The sequence below is a fragment of the Cyanistes caeruleus genome, chromosome 4 (assembly GCF_971803275.1).
Source record: "Cyanistes caeruleus chromosome 4, bCyaCae1.hap1.1, whole genome shotgun sequence".
Classification (NCBI taxonomy): domain Eukaryota; kingdom Metazoa; phylum Chordata; class Aves; order Passeriformes; family Paridae; genus Cyanistes; species Cyanistes caeruleus.
The window spans coordinates 47,204,403-47,225,470 of record NC_141704.1 but is presented as its reverse complement, the minus strand read 5'-3'; the positions used below and the strand labels follow the sequence as shown (position 1 = coordinate 47,225,470).

The following is a 21,068-nucleotide window of genomic DNA, read 5'->3' as shown; positions in this document are numbered from 1 at the left end:
CCTCTGTCATGAGATGGTTGCACAAAGACAGATGTTAATGCTGATACAACAAAGGGTGGTCATAGGCCTTTTACTGTGATTTTATTAAACTGATTTCTAGAACCTTTATTTTTACTGTGTTTTGAAATACTTGGCCTTATAAGGGGATGGTACTTCTACAAGAGAGAAAATGCTGAAGGTCATTGTGGTTGAGATACAGAATCTTACTAAGTTTTGGAAACTGAGTGTGTAAGAGTTTAATCAGTTTTCTGGTGACAACTTAGACTTTAATGCTGCTGGACATCATTGATCCAGATGAATTGATGACTTAAATGCTATTATTTCAAGATTCTGAGGAAATCTATGGTATCTTGTTTTCTAAGGTATCTTTCTTGCCTTAGTCATAATTTTACTTTAGATGCTTCATATGGAGTTGCATGTATTTAAGAATTCCTATGAAACCCCTTTGTGTTAGGAGCAGTTGTAGCATTCACACTAATGCTGGTTGGCTGAACAGAGAATACTGTACATTAACCTTACTTCTAATTGTCTGAATAGTTTTGATCCATTTGTGAAGTGAGAAAAAACCCTGAAGTTTATTTTGAGAAATAAATATATTCTTGTCTTCATTATAAATGGCAAATGAGTATTTTCACGTGCATTACTTTGCACATAAACGTTCTAGTAGATTTGACTGAATAGTGAGCTGGTTTGCCCTGCTCGCTTTGTGAAAAACATGATTTAGGCTTCGCTCTTCGAAGTGTGAGTTACAAAGCAACAGAGTTACTTTTCACCTTCCAGAACACTGATTGAACATTCCTTGCAGGTATTACTGAGTACACAATAAGGTTTTTTTTAAAAAAGCCTCAAACAACCCACAGAAGAAAAATAAAAAACCAAAAACCCTAATGGAAACAAACTTTAAATGTATGAAAATTGCAATGCCATTGATAGTGGCAAATGTGGCAAAATAGTTGGAAGGATTTGCAGAGATTCCATACTGTGTGAAATAGCATAAACACACACTTTTGTCTCTTAAGTTCTTTCAGTTGAAGGAACTTCGTGTTTTAGTGCAGTTCCCTTTCAGAGCCTATCATCATTCTGCCTATAATGTGCATTTTCATAAGAAAGTTACACAGTATGCCGAAAAAACAAAAAGTTTTAAATACAAAATGCGCCCATTACTATATCACCTATAAGTTTGTACCTGAACGGATTTATCAAATTAAACAATGCATGATAAATTAATTTTGTTTAGCGACAAAAGTGTGTTTTTATACCATTTCACACAGTGTGCAAGTATGTATCTAAAAATATATATATCTGAATATAAATTACTTCACATCCCTTTACAATTTGGAATTATGTCACAAGGAAATTAATTTTGCCATTAATGACTGTAGTATAATTTTCACTATGATTGTGTTGGTATTTAGGCTTTTTATAGAATAATTGAATGACTGTGGTAGGTGTTCTATACTTTGCTTCATCTTCACTTCATCTAGAAGCTTTATTTTACTGCATCTCTACTTCACAATATATAGTAGTTTTTCTACGTTATCTCTAGCTTTTGAAGTGGTGCCTTTCACTAGATTAATTCCATACATAAAATCATGTGCATTTGCTAGAACGGGAAGGTAGGTTATGGTTTCTTACCCAGTAACTCAGTTCATTGAACATGCTGCTTTGTTATATTGATGGTTTATGAGCTTAGTGTTGGGCATTTTGTTTGGTTTTTGGTTACTTGTATGCATCTGGTTATTTAGTTGGTATAAATTATTTGCTTTGTTGTCCTAGTTCTTAATTGCTTTGGCATTTTTTGTAGCATATTTCAATGAGCTTTCAGTAGTCATTTGGCTCATTGATAAACTGTACTGTCAAACCATGTCTCTACACAGGGAGAATTTGTTTTTACTTGGGTAGGCCATGTTGACCTCACAGTAATAATGTCATTGTCATTCAAAAGCAGCAGCTTGTCCCTAAGATCTTGAGATATTGTGCCATCAGCAGTGTGGTCTTACCTCCTTGTGCTCTCCAAGTGCTGCTGGAGGCAGAAGATCATAACAAACCAGAAATTACTGAATCTGATAAACTGAATAAAATTTCATTTATTTTACAGTACTGTGTTTGGGTTTATATTGCACAAATTATTTACCTCAGTAATAATTTTCACTGGCAGATAATACCCTTTATTTATATATGTATACAAGGTTTTCATTGATTTATGATACTGAGATTTGGAAATACTTTCTTGCAACATGGTAATTTTGTGAGTGCTGTATTAAAAGGTGGTGTAAAGAGGAAGACTAATAGCACTACTAAAAAACTGTCAGAGTCTAGAAAAATATGTATTTTTAGCTGGTTTTTTTTACTTGTTTTACTACTTTTTTTTACATCAACATAACACTTTCTTCTTTTGAGGCTGTGGGTCAGATGTTGTTATTAAATAGTGCAGCACAGATGGGAGATACCAGAAATAAAGTAATGTAAATACAAAATAATGCTGATGTTTGCATCTGTGTGAAACCCATCATTTATCAGGCCAGGTATTCCTCACAAACTTGCTTATTCTACCACATTTTGCTTCTAGGAGTTGACTGTAGTGCTAAATCAATATATTTTAGCTACAGCTTCCCTCATGTTCAAGAAAGTAGCTTTGGGCTGTAACTACATGATGTAGCAGCCTTCAAAGAATTGCTTTACTGAATTTTCTTGGTGCCACCCTGCTGACGTGTGGTACCTTGGCAGTGATGGGTCCCACGCTGAGCTGGGGCTTTGCTTGGAGCAGGCAGGATGCTGCAGTGCACCGGGAGGCAGGAACCTGTTCAGCCAGCGCTGCTGCTGGACGTCCCTCCCACCACCTGCTTGCTGCAGCCTATGTTCTCCACTCTCTCAGGAGGATTGTAAAGTGCAGTGTTTTCTTCACAGTTCTGGCAAATTTAAGCATTTTTGGTGCTGGGGGTTTTTTTTGAGATTTGTTGACATTTTCAAATGAACTGAAACTGATCAAGAGTAATGAAAGCAGTTACAGTAAAACGTCTCAGCACTAGAGATAGGAAATTGATAGCCCCTTGCAGCTTATTGATTCTTGGTGTGGACCAGTCCAGAAGAATTGGGCCATCTGCTTGCATCATCATTTTGAGTTTAAATGCATAATCTTCCATGATCAAAATTGTGCTGTCACTGTTTGAGACTCATGAGTAAAATGATGTCCATGTCTTGAGTGTCATGAACTCAGCCTTTCATCCTGCCAGTACTGAGTGTTGGTCTTTTTTGCATCCTGGCAAAATAAAGCGCAGCCTTCATGTTACACATGTCTCTTTGCTCAGTAGTCCCCCTGTCCCATGGGAGGCAAATCTTAGGCCTCCTCTGTCTCCTAATAACAACATAGGGAAAGCTAATTGGAAAAAAATCTGCTTAGTTCAGTGATACAACTTCGGAATAGAAGCAGAAATCCCATGCTGGGTTTTGTGGCTGTTAACCTCTAGCAAATTGATTTAGGTTGTTACAACTGTAATGAGTATTTTTTCCCTAAGATTCTAACATAATTGGGTAAAGCTTAATAGGTCTTAACAACTGGAAGAGGCTTTAGTCACCTTAAGGCTTAGACTGCTTTGGTTTTTATTAAGGTTATGACTTTTGGCTGTTATAGACAAATTCAAGTGACTTCCAGTCGCAGTTGCAAGTATGCTCTTGGGAGAGTTGTTATATTTTCTGTGTCATGTAGCAGGTAGCCCAGTGAGATTGAAATAATGATTGCAAAATGACAGAAGAAATGTTTTTAGTATTACAAAACCATTCATCTTGAATCTTCATTATCGTTGCTAGACCAAGTTTGAGTAGACTATAATAGTGACTCAGAGACTTTGAAAGCAAGTCAAGGTTCTGGTAATATAGGATAAGGTTTTGTGGAATTTAACCTCCGTTGTTGATCTAAATTGTATGGAAATAATAAAAAAAAAAGACAGTTTTAAACTGTTCCTTACTTAGATATGACATAAAAAGGGTGTTTAATGAAGTAGAGATGGAATAAGTGAGATTCCCCTACAGTGTATCTCCTGATATTGAGAAAGGCTTCATTTAATCTGCCTGGAACAGATCTACAGGATTTTTTATTGATTTTTTTTTTTTCTTGAGGCTTGTTATCTTTGATGTTCTAAGTATGTTATGACATTAAATTATCAGACTTACTGAATTTAACACCTGGCCTTTATTAGGGTTTTCTATAAAGGTTTCTCTACAAGTCATTTTGCAATTAACTTTTCATGTAAAAGTAAGTTGCACAATAGATGTGACCTACTTTGCAATGTTTCAGAAGAAAACCTTTCTAATAAGCAGTGTTGAATAAATATTATTTGCTACTACTTTTAGCTGAATTTAAAAAATCAAGTAGTACTCATTGTACAAGAAGTGGGATTCTTTTTTCTCTCTTTAAAGTAATCTATTGCCTCTTAGGGGTTTTCTAATTATGTTTTTTTTTACGCCAAATTAACATTATAAATAAAAGATTGTATACTGAGTTCTGTAACATTTTCTGCTTATTGTACCATATACCATCACAGTAATTTTTTAGTTCCCCGAGCATCCATACTTATGGGGTATTCTTTTTTGGCTTAACTGTTTTGCCTACCTGTCCTAAAGCTGGTAGTACTTTTTGACTGATGTTTCTAGCACAGTGTCTGGTGTGTTGACTTCTATTTTTGAACTTGTGTGCCTTTATCATTGTCTCAGAAGGTGTCCAAAAACATTCTGCCTCTCATTTTTTCCCATAGAATTACAATTTATTACACCCAGAAACATGTTCTAGGATTTTCCAACTTGTCAAACTTGAATATTCATTTCTTTAACCTCACCATTTTATTTTGTGTTTCCTTTCTTAAAACATACTATGTCATCTTGTTTTGTCAGTGTTTAATTAACATAATTTGTTATTTTGGTGGGGGGGGAAGTGTGCTTTTAAATCTTGTCTTGCAAGTGTCCCCACTTCAGCAGGCTTTGTTCCATGTTGCAGACAATGTTGATGTGAGTGAATTTTATTCCTTCTGAATGAAAACAGGTTGCAAGAGATGCTTCAGCACTGCATCAGACATGTATCACTCGCTAGTGGGCATCTAGTCCATGGCATCAAGTGTTATAGTTAAGAAAGCATACAGTAGCTGGTAGGCTTCCAGAACCAACTTTCTTTTTTACAAATGTGCTTCCCTCTTGCTGCGTCACTTCCTGATGCAGGTATGGCCTGTGAACCTGGTTGTATGAATGCTGAGCTGAAGCCACTGGATGTTATTTAAAGCGGGTTTTTATTCACAGTGAGTTTTTCACTAAAAAAGATCTTAGAGTCTTGCAATTTCAAACCTCTTTGTACACTAGTGTGGATGTTAGTTCCTGTAGTTGCTTACTATCGAATACCTGCACTTTGTTCTTAATATGTGTGAGTAAAATGTAGGCTGAGTTAGATTCTGATACATTTTCTGATGGTCTACAGTAATTTCCTGCTCTAATTTCTTCTTTCATGTCTTCTGTATATATTAAAAAAAAACAAAAAAAAAACCCATAAATACTTTGTAATTTACGGATATGAGTGCTACTTTTAATACTTAGTGACTTACCCTGCATGTCTTCTTTCTCATTTCTACCATCTGGATTTTGCCCCAGTATAGACGACTAGCAAATTCAGTTTATAAGGTTTGTTTGAATTTTACTAAATTCAAAAGTGATAAGTGATATCAACAAAACAATTTGCAGTTTATCACAGTAAAGTTACTTCGATTTGAGTTCTTTAGTCTCAAGTTGAAAATCCTTGAAATTGCCTTATGTTTCAGAATCTAGACATTCCTTTCCTTGAAACCATCCTAAAATTCAGTCCGGGTACAGACTAATTCACTCAACAAGCAGCTATTTGCCCATGTGTCACTAAGTAGAAGTAGCATGCTCTTTTGTGGATGGAGGGATTAGGTCAACTAATAACTCTTCTTGCTCCAGGGGGACAATCAGCTATACCTAGTATTGGTGAACAGAAAGTGTGTACAGGGTTGGATATTCCAATATTTAACTTCCCTTAAGATTACAAAGGGTTTTTTTCCAAGTGTTTAGATTATATGTCCTGTTTCTCAAATTTATTAATACTTTACATTTCTTCAGAAGCATGGAGAACAGTATATTCTCTTTTAGAACAATGACTGGAAATCTGGTATCAAGTGCCTACATTAGTTGCCTTCTTTCTGGGGTATGCAAACCCAAATCGCCATCTTTTTTAATTGAGGGTGATGGTGAAGTTATTTTATGGGTTTGTCTTTTGGTTCTTTGTGGTGTTTTTGGTTTTTTGGTTTTTTGTTTCATTTTTGGGGTTTTTTAAGTTCTTAACTCTTCCCAAGAGTCACTATAATTTTTCACATTTCTGGTGTGTTGTCTGAAAGTTGATAAAGAAGGTTTTAATGGAAATACTTGGTAATATGTAATTTCTCTAAAGTGGGTGGGCATGGTAGAGGAGGAAATACTGCTTCTGACATTTGTACTTCCTGTTAATATCTGTGGACAAGCACGAAGCCAGCTTTTAGGGCAGTATATTATAATTTTAACATTGGAATCTTACCTGAAGTTCATATTTGTTTGTATATACCTGCTGCTACCTGTCCACTCATACTGTAAGTCATAATATGAAACTCTCATTTGCTGAGCACGAAAGGATCTGGTTATATGAGGCATGTTTTGCAGAGGAAAAGGACCTGTCATTTAAGTAAAGGAGTATTTCTTTCTTCTGTAACAATGGGTCTTCTAGCTGCAAGGGTCAAAAGCCTGAAAGCTTTTAGATCTTGTGTGCTCTTTGTTGCAAGTCTGTGTTTATACAGGTAAAGTCATTTTTATTGTTGTGTAATATACTGTTACAGGTGTTACTGTGCAGATATTTTGGGGAGTTCGTAAAATTTTTCATGACTTTGAATGAGTTTTCAGTTGTTTTGGTTTTCTTGGCATAACATAGTGTTGTTCCAGAGCAAGATAGCGTGGTATCTTTGTGTCTTTAATAACCTCTTATTCTTCTTTCTTACGTTTTAGATGCTGGCATCACCATCAACATCAGGTCAGCTGTCTCAGTTTGGGGCAAGTTTATACGGGCAACAAAGTAAGAATTGTTTTTGTTAATAACATTTATTTTATGTTAAATATATTACAGTTTGACATTCTGGAACATGCAGATGGCTTTGTTTTCTGGTGATTATAAAAATGACAGTATGTCTCCTTATGTACAATTATTTTAAGATACATTTTGCTTTGCTTAGTATGCTTTTTTGCAGTGTTTAGTGTGCAAAATGTCATATTGTCACTTTATAACTGCTAAATATCTAAATACAATCATACTATAAAATTTTTCTGTGATTTAACAGACTCTCTGAAGGAAAACCTAAAGGAAGAAAGCTGAGCCAAAATGAGCCTAGTTCAGAAAACTATGTAAGGAAGAGAAGGAAATTATACTTTAAATATAACTGATACTTCACGTTCTACAGGAGCACAAGAAATCTTGTGTATGTGCTTGGCAACTTGCATTTGGCAAAGAGCTATGCCATTAAAATTATTCTTTCTGCATCACTGTTTTTTTCTTTCTGGTAGCTTAATGATTTCATGTGTCTGCCAGTCATATGGGCAGCGTTGCAATAGAAGAGCTATAGGGCAGTGGTCACGATGTAATGCTAACTTAAGGACCACCTAACTTATGGCCAGTGTTGAGAACTGCACCTCCTGGTAACTGAGAGGTGCACTCAGGCAGTGACTCAGAATATCTGAGTTAGATACAGTTCCACAAGTAAAACTGGTTGTGAATATCATCTCTCCTGTGTCACTGTATGCTTTTAAATGTTTTCTGCTCTCTTGCTAAGTGCATCTGACTCAGATTCCAAGAAGTGTCTTCAGAGTACTTTAGAGAGTCTGGACTTTATCTAGACAAACTAAAAGCTGTGTTTGCTAGATGCATAGCTTTCCCAACTTCTTTTGGCTTTCTTCAAATGGTTTAAAAAATACAGTGGAGTTTTGGGGTTTTCTTTGGTTTGTTTTTTTTTGGTGGCAGTGGTTCTTTTGGAAGCTTTTTTTTTCCCTCAGTGGCTGTTGATGAGTGACCCTGTAATGTAAACTGCCATTTTATTATGCTACTGAGATTTATATGAGCAGCTTCTAGCCAGTCCGAGAGTCACATTTGGCTTTTATGTGATGATTCTGCCACTGTTGAACCTTTCATACTTCACTGTATACAGATGCTGAAATAGTTTATTCATTCTGTTTATCAAAGTTATTTCTTGTTAATTTTTTAATGTAATTTTTTAGTCACCTTGGTTTTTCATTCACTTGGTTGCTGTACCTAGGATGTAATCTCTGTAACATGGAGACATGCCTAAAACCTTGAATGTGAATATTATCAGGTATCAGTTTCTACCAGGTCTTGAGAAAAAGGGGAAGAGACTTTTTTGTTGAAGTCATGCTTATGATTAAAATACTCTTTAGGAAAAACAAAGGTGATAAGTGCCTATGTACTTTTAATGATTGGTAGCTGTCAGTCATTAAGCACGATACTATGTTACAGCATTAATGTAACTTAAACTTGACTAGTAGGAAGGAAATTGGCCATTTCATTGGTCTTCCTCCAACATAGCCCATGTAGATCTGGTCTCAATTAGAAAAGTGGAAAAAGAAAGTGTAAGAAAAAAGGGGTTGGGATTTTTTCTTTCTTCTTACAGCGAGTATATCGACTTCCCCTCCTTGCCAGGAATATGGTTCTACTTCACTGTAACAACCCTCATTTAAAGAAAGCCAATAAGAAGAAATAACTATCAGTCTAAAACTGGCTTTGCTAAAACAAATGCTTACACAAAATTAAGTTGAATATCCTAATTGTTTTTTGCTGTGCTATATCTAGTTTGGAAGTGTATGTATTTTTTCTTTACCATTTTATTTTTAAAATCCTATGTAACTGTTAATCAACATGAAATATTATTTACAATACATATTTATACTCATTGAAATTATTCTGATGCAGCAAATTGCCAAAATATTTATAGTGAATACTTTGATGTAATCAACTTTTAATGAAATGTTAGGATGCTTGTTGTAGCAAGTCAGGCTACCTCTTAATCTGAATGTATAGAGATAAATTCAAGTTTTACACATTTGAGTTTTATTGCAAACTCCCTGGATTTGCAAACTGTAGGGTAGGACACAGACTGGAATTCTTACAGTGTAAAAGCTGAATGACTGGAGATTTCTTCAGACCTTGTCCATGATAATAATTTGAACATATGCTGTGTCTGTTCTTTGCATTCTTAGTATTTAACCACGTTATACATTGGCAAGTTCTGCTGGGGTGTTCTACCATGGGAGAGTGCTGATCCATCAGAATTTTCTTTTGTTTGGTCTGCAAGATGAGGTTTTGAGTTCTGTCACAGTAGCCTTCTGCCAAAGCAGTGGGAGCTGTCACAGCCATAATTTTTTATATGCTAAGTTTTTTATTATTGCTTTATTGCACTAAATGACGTTGTCTTGTCTTTGAACATAATTCAGAAACTTCTTAAGCCCAGAAGAGTGATGTGAGAATGATGAAAAGCTTAATAAAGTTTTTAGACATTTTGAAACAGGGCAGTAACTGGTGATTTTCTGCTGTTCTCAGTTACAGTAATTTAATTTTTTACCTCACTGAAGTATTTGCTTTATTCTGTCACACACAGTTGTTTGTGTGGAAAATACTTCTGATCACATTGTTAAAACCATTCTGTATGTTTTTAAATGCTAATAGAGAGCTGTTAAAATTATGTTTGCTTTCTTTTTTGATAAGGTCAAACTTGATCACAGACACTGAAGTATTGTTGCTGTAAAGAAGCAACTTAAACTGTAAAGAGAGAATTGGCCTCAAATGTTGCTTTCATTGTCCTAAAAACAGTGTTACTGTTAATTAAAGATCCATCCCTTTCTTTTTTGTAACAGATTTGCTTAATTTTTAGCAAGACAAATCAGTGTTCTAAATACTGGTCAAATGCATACTTATTTATTCAAAAGTAATTAGCATATTTCTTGAATGCAGTTACTGATTTTCCTAAAATGCTGCCTTCTTTTGAGATAATTTGTAGATTTTTATGTTCTTTCTGAAAAACTCAAAATTCGACCTTTCATTTACAGTATATGTCTCGAAGGAAACAAAATTTTCTAAGTGACTTCAGAGAAATTCCTTAACGAGCCTTTCCAAAATAAAACAGAAATGGGGCTAAATTTGGTAATAGTTTCTACTATCCAAACGAGGACTTAATTTTTACACTGCACTTTCCTTCAGTCTTTACACTTTTTTGTACATTGTCGGCATAAATTGTTTCCATCTATACCTGATGGAGAAGACCTTGTTCCTGATTGCTCTATATCTCCACCCCTCTGAATTTTTTTTCAATAGGTGCACTAGGCCTTCCAATGAGGGGAATGAGCAACAATACCCCTCAGTTAAATCGCAGCTTATCACAAGGCACTCAGTTACCGAGCCACGTAACGCCAACAACAGGGGTACCAACAATGTCACTTCACACGCCTCCATCTCCGAGCAGGTATTTATCAATAGCCGATATTTCTGCAATTGTGTCTTACTGCAGAGCTCCTGTTGAATGTTCTGCATATTTTGCCTCATACTTTACAGTCTGATAAATTAAAAAAAAAAAAAAGAAAAAAGAAAAAAAGTGATTTCTATGGACCACTGCCTGTGTTAGGGAAATATTACTATAAAAAAAGTAAGGATTTACTGTAAGACAGTATTTTTGTACTTGAAGGACAAATTGCTGGCAAATTCTGCTTCAGAATGTAAGAGGTTGTTATTTGATTGTACAGTTAAAATTCTGCTATGATGTCATACACTGCATAAGAATATAAAGATAATAGGTCTGAAGTGCTCATTAGAAAAGAGCAGTAATATCTTTTCATATGTATAATACTTGGGTGTTTATCTAAACCTGATTAAGGACTTGATTAGCATATAATGGGTCATTTGGTAATTCTGAAGAAATCCAGAACTGCATTAATTATAGAGAGTAATCCAAACACGTTATTTGGTCGCTAAGCACAAATTAAGTTGCAACAACTTGGAGTCCGTCCTGCGTTAGTAATCTAAATGAGTAGCCAAATACTGTTGTACAGATTCATCTCTGTGGATGATTTTTCTCTTTCAGGGGGATATTGCCTATGAATCCTAGGAATATGATGAACCACTCCCAGGTTGGTCAGGGCATTGGAATTCCCAGCAGGACAAACAGCATGAGCAGTTCAGGGTTAGGCAGCCCCAACAGAAGCTCTCCAAGCATAATATGTATGCCAAAGCAGCAACCCTCTCGACAACCTTTTACTGTGAACAGGTAAGGCTCTTTAATGAGACCATCCCTGTACACCCATAGACATCTGGAAATGTAATTTTTGTCCATTAGAATAAATCTTGAAATCTGTGTCGTGTACTCATATCTGGGCAATAAACTTCGACGTTCCTTGTAATGTTCTGTCAGGTCTTTAAAGCTCTTAACCTAAGTTCTCTTTCTGACTATTCAATTTCTGTTGCATCCGCTTTAAAGTATGTGATGTTTCTCATGTAATTCCCAAGATTATTTTTGAAACATAGCTTGAATTTTCAGTTTATGCATCTGGTTTAAAATTATTCATCCAGACCTTTGGGTGGAAGTAAGGCAAAATTTAAAAACATGTTACTCTGGAAGAGTAGTAAACTGATTCAGACACAGTAAGGATCTGCTATTTTACTCTTTGAATTCTGGAATGATACAGAGAACAGTGGCTTGCTATTTGTTAAAGGATTTTGTGCTCTTTTGGATGCCAGAAGTTTTTCAATTGCTTATTCTCTTTTTCTAACTGGGCAGGATACTAACATCATAAATCATTAGTCTTTAACTGTGTTAGAGTGCTGTGTTTATGCTTCATTCATATTGATAAACTTGTAGTAAGCAGTGTCTTAGTTCTAATTATTTAATGTGTGTAGTTACAGCTTAGCATGGCTGACTGCTTTTGAAGCTCAGTTCCATTACCTCATGATGCCTGTGCTCCCAGTTAAGCCCTTTTTCTTCCTTCAGGCCCTTGCTTAGAGGTGTGACTATTAGACGGAGCACAAACAAGCTCATGGTGGTCAGGTGCCACCACTAACCCAATCTAGTATTTTACAAAATAGATAAAGGAAAGTGAAGGCAAACGTCACAGTTACCTGAATCTTAATCAGATTGTTTGGTTTAGTAGTTTCACACTGATACAGGCATACAGATACTGTTCTCAAGCACAGCAAAATAGTGACCTGGTAATAGAAGTTTATGGTCTTGGAGCGTGAAAAGACTTTGTATCTTGCCTCTGATTATACAGAATTTGCCTTTTCCATCCTGTCTAGTGGCAAGCAGAGCTGATAATTTAAAAATATTTTAAATTATTTTAATACTTTAAAGTATTTTTGAAAATAAAATAAGTATTTTAAAGTATTTTTGAAATTTGAGATCACAAACAGATAAAATAGTAATATACTTAAAAACTCTGTGTGTAGAGGACAATGATTCTGGATATGTTTAAATATCATTCAGCTGTAGGGTAGATAAAAGAATCCCTGTGTGTAGGAACATTTAAATTAAAATGCTCATCTTTTACTGTTTGCATTTCTCACTTTCAATAAGCTACAAGTTTTACAAATTGAGAAGGAAATATCTCTGAAACAATGACTGGCTCTTATTCCACAGTTTATTAACCTATGGAAGTATAGTAGTAGTACATTCCCAATGGCTAATTCGCGTGTTTAACAAAATTTTGAAATTACTCTTGGAGACAAGAATTTATGGCATTTACTTGTCAGGTGCATGAATTATGTGACTTTCAAGAAGCATTTTCTGAATAGTTGCTTAGTTGGAGCAATGAAAGTTTTTAGGTTAGGTTTTTGAACATGAATCATTTTTGAAGGTATTTCAAACTAGAGTTAAATGCTTCAGATTTGTAACTGTAAGAAGTTTGCATAGGTAAAATTTCCACTGGGGAACCATTTCTTATTTCTATTTATGGAAACTTCCAAAATATCAGCTTCTATCCTGTTACAGGAGAAAAGTGGATGTTGTGATTTCCCACAGGGCAGCCATTCAGAATTTCACTCAGCTGGGGGCCTACCTTTGGGCTTCTCGACATCTCCGGCTCCCATGGGATGAAACGGATTATTTGTGAAGGTGTCTGTGCAACAACAGTAGTCCTATATGATATTTAGATGTTTTCAAACGTTTTTGCTTGACTATACAAAACTTCAGCTCGTGTCCTTGTATCACAGAGACCATCCCTCTGCTCACATTAATGCCATTTGTACATGGTCATGATTGCACACCATTAACCGTTCAGCTTATAAAGGAGTCATGACAAACTTGGTCATTTTCATTATCCAGCTTACCACCAGCCAATGAATGGATTACAGCCTGACTTTTAACTACTGCATTTAATGCTGCTTCATTTTTGTATATGAAATTATTGAGTAATGATCATGTTAGTCATAACTTGTTTGTTGGGAGATGTCTTAATACACAATGGCTGTTTAAAAACTAAGCTATTTTGAAGTCATTCCAATTAACCTGATTGAGCAGTGCGTGTTGCTGCTGCTCAGTGTTTTCAGAAAATAATTAAAAACCAAGTTCAGGCTAATATGGGTTGCTTAGGCTTGAAATAATTTCAGGTTTTTTCCCCCATAATATCTTCCACTAGAAGTGCAAAGTATGTATATCCTTTTGTCTGACTTCCTGGATTTTTTTCACAGTATGTCTGGATTTGGGATGAACAGGAATCAGGCATTTGGAATGAATAACTCCTTATCAAGTAACATTTTTAATGGAACGGGTGAGTTTACTCTCTTTAATGTTGACCTTAAACAACAGTATTTTTTTTTCAGTAAGTCTAATTAAAATACTTTCTTCTGCTGGAGTGCAACTTTCTAATAATTTTCAGATGTTCCATAGAAACACCGCTCCAAGAGCAGCACTAGATTAACTGGTGCTACTTTATAGCAGTGGATTTTCATACTTTTGAAGACAAAGTGAAAGTAGTTCTGTAGTATATTTGCTGTATGTCACATGCCTATAGATTATACTTACTCAGTTAGAAATGCAGAACAGCTCTTGAATTTGAAAAGGGTATTGGAGAAGAAAAGATTTATCCATATTCTATGAAAACATTAGGTATGTAAAAGCAGTGGGAAAGCATTTTTTTTAGTCTCCAACTCCTTTTGAACAGCTGGTTTATCATGTGATCCTTTCAGTCAGTTTAAAGTGTGATTTTTCTCTGGGAATTACTTCTTCACCTGAATTTAATGAACTAGAGAGGGGAAAATATCTTTGTCCATAAACAATTTAGGTTGATGTGTGGTGACATTTCTGTATGTGGCTGCACATTTGAAAGAAGCTGAGGTGCCGGTGATGTCACAAGAGTGGAAGGTTTGGGCATTCCGTAGGACACTGTGACATTTTTATAGAGCTGCAGCTCTAGCCTCACCTACGTAGCATTTCCTGCTGCAAATCAGAAAGTGTTCCCATGTAACTTGCACTGCATTGGCTTTCAGCTGCTTCGGCTTTATCTTACCTTACCTAAGGACAATAGAGCTCTTTGATGCTGCTGCTAATATGGGTTATTCTCTCAAATTTCTTCTTGATCTTCAAATTTAAAACAGATTTTAAAAAAATTCAATACCTATTCTAGAACTGTAATTTTGATAGTTTGCCTGTATTTTACATGTACAGTCTTTAATGCAAGAGGAGTAGACCTTACTAAATGCTACTGAATAGTTGTTGTTTGAATGCAAGCTTCATACTTGTGCTCTTTAGTCTTATAACACAAAGACTGCACTTATTTGTAATAATTACAGAATGAGTAAAAAGATCAACTTGAATGAAAATATGACCTACATTTATCTTGCTCATAATGAAGTCTTTGAAAAAAGTACCTAAGGGAGTACATAAAAATACCTGTTTTTATTGTAGATGGAAGTGAAAATGTGACAGGACTGGACCTCTCAGATTTTCCAGCACTAGCAGACAGAAACAGAAGGGAAGGAAGTGGCAATCCAACTCCATTAATAAATCCTTTAGCTGGAAGGGCACCCTATGGTAAGACCATACTTTTGAAAGCTCTTAGAATGAAATGAAATTTGCTTGGTTCACCTTTTGCTGTTTTTAAGTTAATAAACAGTTTTTTCAAAAATGCCAGACAAGTGAGCTGCTAAGACTCATTTTTAAAAATGAAAAATCAACTGATTGGAGACTCCCTTTCATAAGTATTAGAACTCATCTGTTTTAGTTTTACTGTCAGCAGGGATTGTTGGGGGTTTTGGTCTGTGTGGTATGATTGCTCTAAGACTGCTCACTCTATAAATTTCTTTGGGAATAGGTTTTATTCAAATTGCATGTTTACAAGAGCTGTTGATGTCTGAGTAGCAAATTGCAGGAATAGTATTTTATTAGTAGGTGTGTTACTGTGTAAAAAGTCATAAGCTGTAAACATACTGTAAACTTTTGCTGTTTATTGATAGTATTTGTTGTTGTACTGTTCAGTGTCACACTTATGATGAACATCAGATTTCAAAAAATAACCTGTAAGCATCAATTATTACCACTCAGATTCCAAGTATGTGTCATATAATTCTTGCTGTACAGGTTAAAAATAATAAAAGGAAAAACCTTTAGGTGGATACAATTCTTATTATTTGGGTCTTGAAAAAATTCAGGTAAGCTTAGCGTGAGGCACAAAACTTTCTTTTTGTTACTGCTTTAGTAGATTTTGTTACGCATGTTGCATCAGCTACTGTGAAAAGCTGCTTTTATAACCATAAGTTATTTTTGTGACACTTGTCAAATTCTGAACCAAAAATAACCTAGTGTTTTCTAACTATAAAACGCTAGTGTCTTTCAGAGATAGCTCCTACTGTAGTTGGACAAAATAGATACCACATTATCAAGAGCAAGTAGCCTCATGGATTTGGCATAACCAGGGCCCTCTGCATAAGATAGCTGTGAGAAAGAGTTAAACAAGTTAAACTGAATTATTAAACACAGGAAAAAAGTGACTTCCCCACATAAAGACACTTAAAACTCAGACCAAGCATGAGTGGAGACTTAGTACAGTTAGGGGCTTATGTAAGACTTTGTCCAACATAAAATGGCTTGGGTTGGAAGGAACCTTAAAGACCATGTAGTTCCAGCTCTGAAAAAAGAAGACAGTATGTGAAAGACTGGTAGAATATAGAAGGGAGATGCACACAGATGTACTTCCAGCACAGAACTTGAATTCAGTATTAAACAGCACTGCAGCATTAAAATACCTGTAATTGCTCTTGTGCTTAGACTGTTTCCCCATTTTGGTGCTAGCATAGCTGTTTGCATGACTGCATGATAAACCACAAAAAAAAGTTCTCTAAAGAACCACCCTGAGCACCTACTTAGTGCAGCAGATATGTATGGAGGTAGAAACAACCAAAAAATTAAAATGTGAAATACGTTGGATGTTGTCATCCAGCACAAAATATGGAGAGCACTTTTGGTTGTGGACAAGAAAGAGAAGGTTTGAAACACAGCAGAGACCTACTTTTCTCATGCTTAGTTATTCAGAAAAACTATACTTCAAATACCTTTGAGATGGAATAAGAATATCCATTAAAGTTAATTCATTATCAATTTTATTCGTGCAGTGGAAGAAATAGTAATAACTCTGGATGAAAAGACAGAACAGCAGAAACAAGATTAACTCAGTGTTGGGTTTTTTTCTTAAATAAAGGAACTTTGATCTTTAATTCCAGAACACTGAAGAAAGTCATATGTTGTCACCTGAACCATTTTAGTCCTATCCATGTACTAAGAATCTTCAAAAAACAGGATCTAGACTTCCTTCTGTCTTCTGTTCCTCTAGTGCAGTGTTCTTTGCTACCAAATCGTTGTATTATGTCTCAGCAAAATCCAGTCACCCTCGAGTGTGTGGTGTGGTGGCTTGTTTGGTTTGGTTTTAATTGGCATTTAAAAAAGTTCCTGTTCACGTGTCAGAATCCACATTCCAATGTGACTGGGCTGCTTTTTTTTAAGTTAGGGTCAGAGCACTGAGAGTTGCAGGGTAAATGTTTTCAGTTTTCTTACTGAAAGTAGGAGTCATTTTTTTATATCGCTGGCAAGTATTTCATTGTTGGCATGTTCTGCTGCAAGTTAGCTGGTTGTCCTTAGAGAATATGTGCTTCTGAAGAGATATGCAAAAAAATTCTTCATGCACTTAGGGGTCAGAGAAAAAATGTATTATACTTTTAAAAGCAGTACATCCTTCATCAGTGGATTTACCTAAATGCAGCTTTAACAATGCCTGTAAAGATTATTTGATTATTTAGATGTGCAAAACAGGTGCAGTGGATGTGTCTATGAATTTAACCCAGAGTGTTTCTCAGCTCACACTTAAATTAGGCTTTAGTCTAATATGTGTGGATGTTTTGAATGAATATGCTTTGTTTTGCTTTACCTGTTTCTTAAGTCATCGCTATACAGCTTGCACCTAATGAAAATGGACAGTAAGCAAGATCAGCCAAAAAAATACAATTTTTGCTTAGTGGTCATTTAATGTTTTTCTTGTTTTCATTTTGATGATAGTTGGAATGGTAACAAAACCAGCAAGTGAGCAGTCCCAGGACTTTTCAATACACAATGAAGATTTTCCAGCATTACCAGGCTCCAGCTACAAAGATCCAACATCGAGTAATGATGACAATAAATCTGTAAGTGAACCTTAAATCTTCTCTTACTTTCAGTGTTCATGCTTCTCTTGATGATTGTATTTTAAAATGGTCTGTGATTGTATTTGTAATAACAGATTTTCCAATTTAACCCTCTAAATTAATGAGAGATTTTGTATAAACAGCATTTGAAATGTAACTATGTAAATGGAATTTTTCAGCAATATTTTTGGTCCAAAGTCACCCTGCTTGGACATGTCAAAACTTATTTTTGAGAATTTATAATACTTTTTAAGTTTGCGATTTTCTATCAGTTGTAGCTCATTTTTTTGCTACTGATGCCTCTCATCGGTAGTAGTAATCTACACATGATAAGATTTTTCTTCAAAGTTGTCCAATTGCTTTAAAAATTAGGTGGTACAATATCACACATGGAGATGTGGACTCAGCGGGAACAAGGTCTTTTAATAGAGAGCGTTGATCACTATAGTGTAGACTGGTGAGGTACATTATAACTTAAGTATCGATAAAATTATTGTGCATTAGATATATAGCTTAGAGCACAAGATTATTAGCTTTTCTTCATTGTTTACTCTGAAAGCTTTGTAATAAAAAAATGCTATTTTATGCAAATGAAAGGTGAATAAAATGTGGATATCAGAAGACACTTTCTATAGGATTTGACAAAATATTCTAGTTTCTGATCATATTTTTTGAAATTAGAAGTAATAAAACATTAATGACAGTGGCATAAATACTGGTGAATAAGTAGTAGACATGACTACAAACTCATGTAAGAACTAGAAAATTAACTGTTCAAAAAAAAGGACATGAGAAAGTCTGGCCCCCAAGTGTTGTGGGCAGTTTTATCATCAAGAAGGTGTTCTGATACAGTTAGTACTGTGTACAGTAAGGAGAGAGAGTGAATGTGATTAACTGTATAATTGTAGACTTTTTATAAAGGATATTAAAGCATAAGAAATTATACATATGGCAAATGCATTTTGTCAGTATATAGTTTCCTGAAGCATAGTCCGTTTTCTTGCCAGACATAGTCTGGCATAGTGTTTATATCACACATAGTGTTTACATGTCTTTCCTGATAGCTGTAAATGTGCTAATTGTATGTTGCTTGCACCTGAAATTGGCTTGAGTATTATCTGTTACTGTGTCATGGAGTGTTATGCAGGAGCAAGACTATGGGGAAAATCCATGATTTGATGAGTCCAAAAGAACCTCTAGTCACAGGCACTTGGGATGTCCACTGTCTATTCCAGCTCGAGTGTAAAATAATTAATTCCTTTAGACTGCAAACTTTTAGCCTATGAATAGTAATTCTGTATGACAGGTATACTTGGGAAAATGGTAAATAGTACATAAGGTTTGTCAGCAGAACTCAGGGGCTTTAACTTGATGCCATTTATTGGAGTGACTTGATGTACTGGATTAAGAGTGCTCGACTGAAAAGATACGGTCAATAAGTATTTCTGTTTTGGTTTGTTTTCGTCATATCAACTGTGCAAATTATTTTTGATAGAATTTGAGTACATCAGGCAAAACATCATCCAGCACAGATGGGCCCAAGTTTCCTGGAGATAAAAGTTCCACTACGCAAAACAACAACCAGCAGAAAAAAGGGATCCAGGTGTTACCTGATGGTATGTGTCATTCCACTTTTTCTGCTTTAAAAGTTTTGAAAGTCATTTAGATAAACTTGTTGATTCCTCCACTTCTTAAAAGGAGAAAATTAATTTGTTCTTCCTGCCCAGGTCGGGTTACCAACATTCCTCAAGGGATGGTGACGGACCAGTTTGGAATGATTGGCTTGTTAACTTTCATCAGGGCAGCAGAGACAGATCCAGGAATGGTACATCTTGCATTAGGAAGTGATTTAACAACACTAGGTCTCAATCTCAACTCTCCTGAGTAAGTTTCTGGGTTTTAATCCTGTCTTCACTTTTGGTTTTTTACACTGTCATTCACAGTCCATTCACTTAATTCACTTGCCTATCAAACCCACAAGCTAATTTGCCAAACAAAATTTGAAAATGTAATGACTGTAAAATAAAATTTTCATAACAAAGAGAATTGTGCTTCAGGGCAAACTTTCAGTAAACCTAGTGGCTTTTCTTATTCTCTTGACTTCTTTAGGACTTTCCTCAAGGAATTGACTATATTGTTTATAAATGTAATGTATACTTTCCTTCTCTAATAATAGCATTCCTTGGAGATAGCTGCAGTTAACTCTCAGCAGTTTGGGGATAAATTAGATTTATATAGTGTAATGATGAACATAACACCTGCAGTGTTAGGATGCACTGAAGATTAATTTCAATGAAAGTGTAGTTTTTATAGTTAACTTCAGTGACTCAGTTCACCCAAGTGAGCTACTTTAGTCATCTTAGTTTGCTATAGAGGCACTGGGGAGAAAAGTAGTTGGTGACTGCACTAATGGTAGGAGAAGTGCTTAAGACAGGTGAGATGAATAACCAGCCAACCCAGGGTGCCTGTCTTTCTCCATTACTTACAGAAGGAACTCAGATCAGTTTGGACAAAACTGGTGTCTTTTAGGTGCCTGCAGTTGTGAGAAAAAACTAATTCCTAGTGCTTTGACTTTCAGCTGAAAATCTCACACCTTTTTGTTTCATCACAGATTTATATAGTGTTAGCCTTATGGACAGAGTAGTATAAGTATTTTAAGGTTTGCACTTACTATATTAAAAAAAACAAAGACCAGACAGCATTCATACATAGTTTCCATCTTTCATGATGAATGTGGGTATCAAGCACAGGAAAAATAGCTCCTTGCTATTCTGCTTTTCTAAGTAGCTATGCTGTAGATATCTGTATTTCTGGTATTTAATTACTGTATATAGTATATTTAGGCTCCTGGATGGAGAGGATAGGGTTAACATTGGATGCAGACAGTTCCTGTACTATAAAGCTTGTTTTACTTTATGCCGCAGAAAAAGCTTTGAAAACAACCCATGCAGACCTTGGTAGCTGGCCTGCTATCTTTCCTTATGTTAAATGTTCTTCACTTGCTCTCTAGATTGTTGATTAAAAAACTAAAACAATGTCACATACGAAAAGGCAAATTTTTCTGCCCTGTGTGGTAGTTTGGTTGGAAAAAAAAACCTGTGTGACATAAAAACTTAGCACAATAACTGTTCTTTTAGAAACAAAATTTTAGAATTCTGTATATATTGCCAGTGGTTTAAATTATCCCTTCTAACTCCTGTTTTGAAGAAGAATAAAATCTTTACTGGTAAGTTTTAAAAAGCAACCTGCCAGTATAATTTTTTCCACCCCTTTTAAATCATAGGCTAATAAATCAGAACCCACCAGGTTTTGTGACAGCTATTCCTAGTTA

At 35.4% G+C, this 21,068-nt stretch overlaps 1 protein-coding gene and 1 long non-coding RNA gene across 10 annotated transcripts in view; one reads left to right on the top strand and one right to left on the bottom strand.

The window, feature by feature from the left end:
* The window catches only part of CNOT2 (CCR4-NOT transcription complex subunit 2), an 83,339-nt gene that overhangs the window by 52,105 nt on the left and 10,166 nt on the right, over positions 1-21,068 (top strand). For all 9 annotated transcript variants that reach the window (XM_086884423.1, XM_086884420.1, XM_086884427.1 and 6 more), the window contains 8 exons: positions 7,030-7,096; positions 10,397-10,544; positions 11,160-11,342; positions 13,757-13,836; positions 14,973-15,098; positions 17,613-17,737; positions 19,233-19,353; positions 19,465-19,621. In XM_086884423.1, coding sequence (XP_086740549.1) covers positions 7,030-7,096; positions 10,397-10,544; positions 11,160-11,342; positions 13,757-13,836; positions 14,973-15,098; positions 17,613-17,737; positions 19,233-19,353; positions 19,465-19,621 — 1,007 coding nt within the window. The remainder of the gene's footprint in view (positions 1-7,029; positions 7,097-10,396; positions 10,545-11,159; positions 11,343-13,756; positions 13,837-14,972; positions 15,099-17,612; positions 17,738-19,232; positions 19,354-19,464; positions 19,622-21,068) is intronic.
* Positions 9,120-14,398, bottom strand: LOC111932806 (uncharacterized). The gene is made up of 2 exons (XR_002866349.2): positions 14,091-14,398; positions 9,120-10,634 (listed from the first exon to the last, which is right to left on the bottom strand). It is a non-coding gene; the product is annotated as an uncharacterized LOC111932806 (long non-coding RNA).